Here is a 10000-nt window from a genome sequence, read left to right on the forward strand (position 1 = left end):
GGCTACTCAGCTGGGCAGGTAATGGCAAACCACCAGAGTATTTCAATACTTTGAACTGCTTACTGCAGAACTGATACTCTCTGGCCAAGTATGGTTAGGGGTTGGGAGGTTGGAGGGAGGGTCGGGACTTAATGTGGAATCTAGCCTGGTGTTGGCTTCGCGGTTAGGGTGGTGGCTTGGGATCGTAGGGTCCTGAGTTCGGGCCCTGTTGGCCACTGAATTAACACCAGGAGGTTGACTCAGCCTGTCATCCTTCCGAGGTCAGCGAAATGAGCACCAGTAAACTGGTAATAGGGGCACTGCATCAGCGGCATAACCGCGCACCTAACCAATGATGTAATCAGCAGCCAAAAAGGCAGCACATGATGGGAATGTGGAATCAGTTATGCCAATCAGCTTATGAAGGCTGATGTTAATGCTGGTGTTCCTCAAGGCAGTGTTCTGGGTCCAGTCCTTTTGCTGATCTTCATCAATAATCTCTCTGACTCTCTGGAAAGTCCTCTTTATCTATTTGCTGATGACTCCACCCTCTGCTGTGACATGCCTCATCCTTTAGACAGGCTGGATGGCAGCCTCTTCTCTCTCTTCAGACCTTAAAATAATAACAAGCTGGTCGAACACTTGGAATATGTCTTTCAATCCTGACAAATCTCACACTCTCGCTGTCTCTCTCTGAAAGCACCATCTGGCAAACCCTTCTATCTGCTTTCATAACAACCCTCCAAAGGAAGTTTAGTAATTCAAACTCCTGGGTTTTCACTGTCAGCCATGATCTTTCTTGGGAAAACCACATATCTAAAGTTGGCCTCAAAAGCCAGCTGCCATTTGGGCATCCTCCATCATACAAAGTCCTTCTTTGGCACACCTGACCTCCGATCTGACAAGGCCTTCATCGGCAGTTTGATGGAGTACAGCTCTCCCCTCTGGGCTCTCTCGCTATCTTGTATTATAGTGCTCTCTATATTTTGCTCGGCTTGATGCCGTAGAAACCAAGGCCTTCGAGATCATTGGAATCTCCCATGCTGAAGCTGAGTCGTTGGGTCGATCACTTTGTCATTGTAGACAGATCGGTGGTCTCTTTGTCTTCTACCATCTCCTTTTGGGTCCTGCACCCTCTGCTCTTTGCCATCCCCCCAGGTTTCTGCAGGGCATACATGGTCCATCACTATCCCCTTTCTGGTGAAACCATCTAAATCCAGGATTACTGCTCAACTCCACTCAGTTGTTCCTCTTTTTTCCCACCCGTGGAACCAACTTGCATATCCTACTCTATCTCATTGTTCCCTCCACGTCTTCAAGCCAGCTGTTCACCAGCATCTCAGATCACCCCCAATCCAAAACCATGATATTTCCTACACTCGTTAACCACACCCAAATCCCTCCCAATTTTCCAGGTTTTCCTCCTTGGAGTTTCCTTCCCCATGCATGCATGTTTTGCGCCCCGTTTTTGTCTGTTATGTGCTGATCCATTCAGTGTACTCTTTCTTCCACGAGCCTCAACTATGTATACAAAAAAAGGGATTAGGCTACTGATTTGTAAAACAGGTTCTTTTAATTTAGGGGTTTTGTGAAAAAGTGTGAACAGTATAAAAGCAATGCATGCTTCTTGCCAATATAATTATTGTAGATATAAATAAATTGCTTGTACTGTAGTGATAAATGCTGGAACATGGAATTCCAGCCGAATTCGCTTGAGTATGTACACGTACACCATGAAGACTTTACAGCTGATATTCAAGCTGCCTATAAAATCAAGGATTAACGACAGTTTGGACTTAAACACAGGACTCAGAAATTCATCACTATGATTGATATTTAATCTTTAATCTCTTTAATTAATGGTTTGGGTTAAAAAAATCTCTTTACTTAAAAATTCTCTAATGATCTTTAATCAGATCACAAAATGATGTGATCGGCACGTGTCGGTCATCATCTGTAGTGCTTGTGCCAAGTTTGAACAAAATTGGACCATGCGTGTCTGAGAAATGGTTGGGGACACATTTAAGTGACAAAATTGCCACCAGACAGCAATCTTGGATCTGACCTCAAAAAGAAATGAAGTGCATATGGAAGCCATCATTCATTTTCTGTGTGCCACATTTGAACAACATTGGTAAATGCATGTCCGAGAAATGGTTGAGGACGTGTTCAACATCGGGGTTTTTTTTACAACTAAAATGGCCGCCAATTGGCCATTTTGGATCTGATCTCGAAATCTAATGAAGTGCATATGTAAACCATCATTTTTATATGTGTGCCACATTTGAACAACATTGGTAAATGCATGTTCAAGGAATGGTTGAGGATGTGTTCAACATTGGTGTTTTGGTTTTTTAGATCCTCGTGGAGGATTTCGAAGTCTTACTCACGTTGTTGTTCTTGTGGACATTTTTGTTTCACAGCCTACAGTTTAAATTGAAACTTCCTGAAACTTGGCGTATATATGTAAAAATACCCTGCACAGACAGCAACCATCTCCGATTTTAAATATTCCTCCTGTAAAAAAAAGTTATGACGTCAAAATATGTCCGCTAATGGAAATCGGGTAAAAAATTATTTCAAACTAGGAAAGCTTTTTGAATTCTGTTTGCGGGAATCGAACAGGGCATTAGCAGAGATGAATCACCGCACATATGATACATCACTATGACGTCATATCAATTTTTATGACGTCATTCCTATTTTTTGACATTTTTTGTTACACAACACAGAGTTTTCATCGGATCTTCGTGAAACTTGCCATGGATATGCAGAAAGCCCACGCGCAGGCAGGAACCATCTCTGATTTTGGAAATTCTTCTGAGAAAAAAAGTTGACGTCATAATATCGCCGCTAATGGAAATCTCCTATAACATTATCTCCGAAACTAGGCAAGCTCTTTGAATTTTGTTTGCGGGAATCAAGCCGGGCATTAGCACAGATAATTTATCGCAAACCTGATACATCACAATGACGTCATATTCGTTTTTATGACGTCATCATTAAGAGGACGAGGATCTTCGCTCATTTGAGCTTGTTTACAATTAAAATGCTCGCCAGTCGGCCACCTTGGATCTGATCTCGCAGTAAAATGACGGGCATATTTAAGCCATCATTTGTTATCTTTTTGCAAAGTTTAAACAACATTGGTAAAGGCATGTCCGAGAAATGGTTGAGGATGTGTTCGACATCGGGTTTTTCGCTACGAAAAAAACCCAATGTCAAACTCATCTTCCATCAGATGGTGTTATAAGATTATACATTTACAGGGAGAGAATTGGAGTCCACTCCCATTATGAACTATGAGCCTTGACTCCCTCCCCTCCACCCCCAAAAACTAGCTACACACACCATGAGGAAAATCTCATTCCATTCAGCAGTTCAGTTCTAATAATGTTCCCACTTCCTAGAGTATGGATTATTTTTGCTACCTAAAAGCTTCCCCTGCACACCCCCAAGTACTTCTTCTTCTTCTTCTTCTTCTTCTTCTTCTTCTTCTTCTTCTTCTTCTTCTTCTTCTTGCATATGGCAGCTTGGCTGGGAGGTCGCTATCATTTTTTATGCGGCACAACTACGTTGTGCCCCTATTCCAGTACACTGATACTCATTTTGCAGAGCTCAGAAGGGTGACAGGTTGAATCTACCCCTCCTGGTGTTAATTCAGCAACCAACGGGGATTGAACTCAGTACCCGAAGATCCTAAACCAGCCACCTTCACCACAAAGCCAACACCAGGCTTCCCCTGAGTACAACCACCAGTTATCAACACATTCCATCCAGCAATTCAGAAGCACATACAAGTAAAACAAACACACAAACAGTGTGATATTTAGTATGATAATTGCCCCACTTCTCTGATGTGTATGATTTTCATACAGAGGATTGAGGTATGTTATTATGACTTGTCATACCCCCTCACACCAGGAGCGGCACGATATCTATCTATAGTTCCAGCAGTGTGTGTGTGTGTGTGTGTGTGTGTGTGTGTGTGTGTGTGTGTGTGTGTGTGTCTGCGACCGCCGTTTCTCGACAACCACTGGTCCGATCTAATTGAAACTTGCCAGGTATGTTGCTGGGGTCCTGTGGATGTGCCTTTTCAAGGTTTGATATTAATCGGACAAGCAGTTCCCAAGTTACAGCTATTTATTTGCCAACCAATGACAGGACACAGTGCTATGACATCACTATTGACGTCACAATTCTTTTTTTTTGCACGATTGACGTCACAATTCTTCTTCTTCTTCGTTTGATATGACATCACAATTGACGCTGGGGACCTGAGTATGTGCCTCCACATCAGATCACTCTCAAGGTGGTATGGAAACAGCCTGTGTGGTTGTTGTTTTACGCACGTATGGGCACGCACGTACGGGCCCGCACATACAGGCACGCACGTACGGGCCCGCACGTACGGCCACGCACGTACGGCCATGCACGTACGGGCACACACCTACGGGCATGCGAGAGCGAAGGAATGGCCTGTGTGGTTGTTGTTTCTTGCACACAGTTTGAAAGTTTTTTTTGCACGTACAGCCACACACGTACGGGCATGCACCTCCGGCCATGCACAAGTGATACAAATTTGCATAAATAATTAGCATTCCCCAACCTCCCCACCCTCCCGCACAAACCCCGAGGGCAAACACCAGTTTTCAACGCATTCAGTCAAGCGGTTGAGGAATGCATAATAAAAACAAACACACAACCAGACAAACAAATACACAAACAAACAAACAGCGAGTTCTCGAATAATATATAAAGTAGTATGATTACGTTATTTATCTTCAATAAATTAACCACAATTTACCATTAATTTACCATGGACATCATTTTTAACGAACTTGGCTCCCATGTATTGCATCAACAGGGAGGGCATTTGGCTAGAATGTCAGCACAATGCTGTTGACTATTTTCATGGATTTATAAGGAGATCTTTAAAGACGACAACAACTTAGACAGGGCAACTAGTATCTTCTTCTTCTTTCGGCTGCTCCCATTAGGGGTCGCCACAGCGGATCATCCATTATGATCCGCATAGTGATTTGGCACATGTTTTACGCCAGATGCCCTTCCTGACGCAACCCTGGTCGCCTCTTACGACACAGGGATATAGTACACCTATTTTAACCGGGGTATACACCGGCCCAGTATACTGGTACTCATTTCGCCGACCTCGGAAGGATGACAGGCTGAGTCAACCCCCTGGTGTATTAATTCAGTGGCCCAACGGGGCTTGAACTCAGGACCTCTTGGATCCCAAGCCGCTGCCCTAACCACTGCGCCAACACCAGGCTAACAGGGCAACTAGTATAACATCACTATTTGAAGGACAGTGTGCCTTTGAGATTGAGCAAATGCAGAGCACCAGACAAATCCGAGGCAAGCATATTAACTGAGCTATCTTGGCATCCCCTCGTCTTTCCACTGAGGGTTCCCATCCAAGTGCTTCACTATATAACGTGTCTTAGGCTTCATGAAACAGCTTGGACATAAATCACATAAATTTCCAGGACATTAGGAGACTATGGAAAATAAACAGTGTAAATAATTAAAAACACATGAGGCTATGCATTACGAGGTCAATGTAAAGCCACTACACGAAGCTTGCCATTGAAAAATGAAGTTATGGTCATCATTAGCTTGGCTGCTGCTACTTTCATCCTATGCCTGTAGACATCCCTCCCTCCATGGATAGTTCTCTCACCAGTAATAAAGTGTAGAAAACAAATGGGTCCAACTATCATAACTGTGTGGCTTCTTAGATTGTATCACGCTACAGGACAAGGTTGTTTATTCCTTGAAATTTCATGTCAACTGCTCACCTGAATGGCTGCACATTTTGGCTGGCTGTTAACTGGACTGTTGAAAGGGTCAAAAGGATCAGCTCCAAAGACATCCTTGCTTGTACCTGCAATGTTGACATGAATTTGTTTCTTAGCGACAACCCACGTCCTGATAAATCTCAACAATCGCAGGAAGCAATACATTAATTTGAACCACATCACGATTCATCAGTTACAGTTTCTTCACAATAGCCCTATGATGCAGCTTGATGTGACCCTCACGACCTCCACAATGAAAACTCCATATATTGAACAATCTCTTGACCGACTCTTTCATTTTTCTGCACAAACCAGGATAAAGAAAACCTTTACTATACTCTGCAAGCCATCTGCTCTCCATCAGCCCCCACCCTTATATCCCCCTCTAGCATGGAGGATGATGTCACTCACCTCTCTCAGCAGCCCGGCTGGGGATGGGCGGGGGGAGAGTAGGAGCTGAGGATGGAGATGGTGGCAAGCCTTGGTTGGTTGGACTGAAGGAAGCTTCAGAGGTCAGGGAAAAAGGCACCATGTCAAATGGGTCTGTCGGAGGGACACCATTGAATGCCTGGGAGGACTGGTGAAGAGGAAAATAATGTGAACATAGGATAAGCTTGAAGAAGCATGCCAGACTGCATGAATGTTGCAATGATCTTTTTTTCAAGCACGGTAGCGTGATGAAGAAGACTAAATTTAATTTTAAAAAGCTTTCATTGTACCTGGAGGTAACTAAAATAACTGTTTATAAACGGTGACAGGTTACCTTATAACACATGATGCTCCCATAATAATCACCATCGGATAATATAGAAATAACACAGAAAGATTCAATTATACAAGGAAAGGTTGATGCAGCAAAAAAGCATGTCTGGCCAAACAGACAGTGCCATTTCCTGCCTATGTTTTAAGAACATCACATATATGATTAATATAATTTGCAATACATATCTGAAATATAAATATGGGCTCACGTGCAGGATTTTCTGGAGGTGTGTGCATTCAATTTTCGAGCTATATTGCTTGGATTTGAATCGTTGACCAAGCTACAAACTGTCACCCTAATGTTTCACATACAGGGAGAAGCATCGATGTGTGTGCCATCCAATGGAAGTTCATTAAGCTGGAGGACCTATGTGTCTTCCAGCACTAGTTGTTGTTTGACATTAAGGCTCTCATGGTATCTTCGTGACCTTTGCCCTGAACAAATTCCTGTACCTTTCAATCGAGTATCGTGCGACAGAGCGGAAATCTGCCCAGGATTGGTTCAAGCTTGGAAATATTTTCCAAATTGCTGTGAACACCACAGATCTCTGTCAAGAGGATGGGCTTCCAATAGTATAATAACAAGAAACACAGCAATCAGAGATTGCAGACCCTCACCAGGATTTGTTTTGTGTCGTGTTTGTGCAGTTTTGTGTGGCATTTGTGTACTGGTGTGTTATGAAATTATGAAGAGACATAATTAGAACTGGCATTTTATAACTGCTGACAGTGATGACTGGGTACCAAGACGTCCCACTTTGATGCAATCCCGCTTTGATCAGACACCTCACCCTGACCGATGACGTATTTTATTATTATTCAATTGAATTCAGAATGGGATTGAAATAAATTCAATTCAAATCAAATTGAAGACCAAATGGGTACAGTCCTGCATTGGAGTAATCAGAAGGAACCGGAACAAGCAAAAAGCAAAGATGAAGTCATCAGGAGGAACCTGGATAGGATTCACATTTCAGCTGCGACTCCTCTACCCTCAAACCCAACCAAGCACAGCCAAGTGAGCCTTATTCAAAAATAAATAAATCCAAAAGAACTTAGATTAAAACAAAATAATTCTGCCTGCCAGACCATGTGTCTGATCAAGTTGAAATTTAAAAAAACGTATTCCACTTCACGAGTAGATCACAATTTTGAAGTTTCACATTGATTGATTAAGCGGTTCCAGAGAAAACATTATTTAATATTATTATTAAGTCCAATATGGCTGCCAAACCATGCAAATTATCAGTTATTCCTGAACAATCTTGTACACACATGCCTTGGGGAACATTTATGCGAAGTTTCTCCTCGATCTGTCCAGCCATTCTGAAGAAGAAGAAGATTTTTTTATAGGTTTTCGGGTAGATCCAATATGGCTGCCAAACCATGTGACCTATGATGTTATATTTGTGAACCTTTTGCTCCTCATGGATAGGCGAGCATACGTGTAAAGGTTCATCTCGATTTGTTCAGCTACTTCAGAGAAGAAGATTTTTGAATGTAATTTTTTAAAACAATATAGCTGCCGAATCACGTGACCGATGACGTCATGAATTTTTTTGCTGTGGACCATTTTATCCCAAGATTACCCTCAAAATTTTTCATACTGATCGGATGTGGCATTCTACATTTACAATTATGATGTTGTAACGAGGGGACCTATTATATCATAGAAAACTCAAACTCATTCCCCATGAGGAGTACTTGCTTTGTGCCAAGTTTAAATTTTTTCCTTGGTGTAGTTTCAGAGATACAGAGGTCCAAAGTTTTTCCATTTTTCCAATATGGCTGCCACACCACGTGACCTATGACATAATAATTATCATTAAAACGTTCTACATGAGTAGTTGCACCAATGGTGAAAATTTTGTCTCGATCCGACAAGCGGTTGTTGAGAAAAACACGAAAGTTTTGCACAGACAAACGGACAAATCGGACCAAAATGCAATACCCTCGCCGAAGGTCATAATAATTATTACAGAAATACAAGTATAGTATTTAGACTCCAACATGAGGATAGGAGGAGACAATCCACATGTGAGACTTATGATCCACTTCCCAAACAGGTGGTGCACCATGCCTGTTTTCAAAAAGGTTTCATTTCAATACCATTGCTCGAAAATCGTTTTCAGCTCACCTGGACTCGAGTCAGGTGAGCTTATGTGATTGAGCAGTGTTTTAGGTGAGTGAGTGAGTAATATATCAATCAATCAATCAATACATATATATATATATATATATATATCTATATATATAACATAACATCAATATATATATATATATATATATATATCAATATATATATATATATATATATATATATATATATATATATATATATATATATATATATATATATATATATATATATATATATATATATATATATATATATATATATATATATATATATATATATATATATATATATATATATATATATATATATATATATATATATATATATATATATATATATACATATATATATATATATACATATATATATATATATATATATATATATATATATATATATACATATATATATATACATATATATATATACATATATATATATATATATATACATATATATATATATATATATATATATATATATATATATACAAATATACATATATACACATATACATATATATATATATATATATATATATATATATATATATATATATATATATATATATATATATATATATATATATATATATATATATATATATATATATATATATATATATATATATATATACATATATACACATATACATATATATATATATATATATATATATATATATATATATATATATATATATATACATACTTTTTTTTTAAAGAAGAAGGTGCTTCGAACCATGGAGAACTAGATCTACTCCACACATTTGAGCAAGAAGCAAGAGCAGACCCAGTCTCAGTTGACGTTTCACCAGCTTCACAGCCAGCTTCCTCAGGCCAATTGACATATACAGTGCCCATATAAAGTCTACACTCCGTTTCAAATTTTCACCTTTTGCTGCCCGATAGCCTGGAATTAAATTATATTAAATCAGACTTTTTTCCACCTGTATTTACACGTCATAATCCACAACTTCGAAATGAAAAATTCTACAAATTTCAGAAAATTAATTTAAAATACAAAACTGGAATATCTTGGTTGGATAAGTGTCCACCTCCCCCCCCCCCCCTGAGTTAATTATTGGTGGACGCACCTTTAACAGCAGTTACATCTGCGACTCTGTTGGGAAAGGTCTCTACCAACTCTGCACACCTTGATTGGGCAATATTTGCCCATTCTTCTGCACAAAACTGTTCAAGCTCAGTCAAGTTGTGTGTGGAGCGTTGATGGACAGCAATCTTCAGGTCATGTCACAGATTTTCGATTGGATTTAAATCGGGGCTCAGACTGGGCC

The 10000-nt window shown here is 39.8% G+C and overlaps 1 protein-coding gene across 17 annotated transcripts in view; it reads right to left on the reverse strand.

Moving 5' to 3' along the window:
- The window catches only part of GULP1 (GULP PTB domain containing engulfment adaptor 1), a 356627-nt gene that overhangs the window by 85606 nt on the left and 261021 nt on the right, over positions 1-10000 (reverse strand). For all 17 annotated transcript variants that reach the window (XM_085872766.1, XM_085872763.1, XM_085872768.1 and 14 more), the window contains 2 exons: positions 6213-6378; positions 5802-5887 (listed from right to left, as the gene is read on the reverse strand). In XM_085872766.1, the coding sequence (XP_085728892.1) occupies positions 5802-5887; positions 6213-6378 (252 nt within the window). The remainder of the gene's footprint in view (positions 1-5801; positions 5888-6212; positions 6379-10000) is intronic.

Source organism: Eptatretus burgeri, chromosome 3 (assembly GCF_056783735.1).
Source record: "Eptatretus burgeri isolate ZD-2024b chromosome 3, Ebu_testis_v1, whole genome shotgun sequence".
Taxonomy (NCBI): Eukaryota; Metazoa; Chordata; class Myxini; order Myxiniformes; family Myxinidae; genus Eptatretus; species Eptatretus burgeri.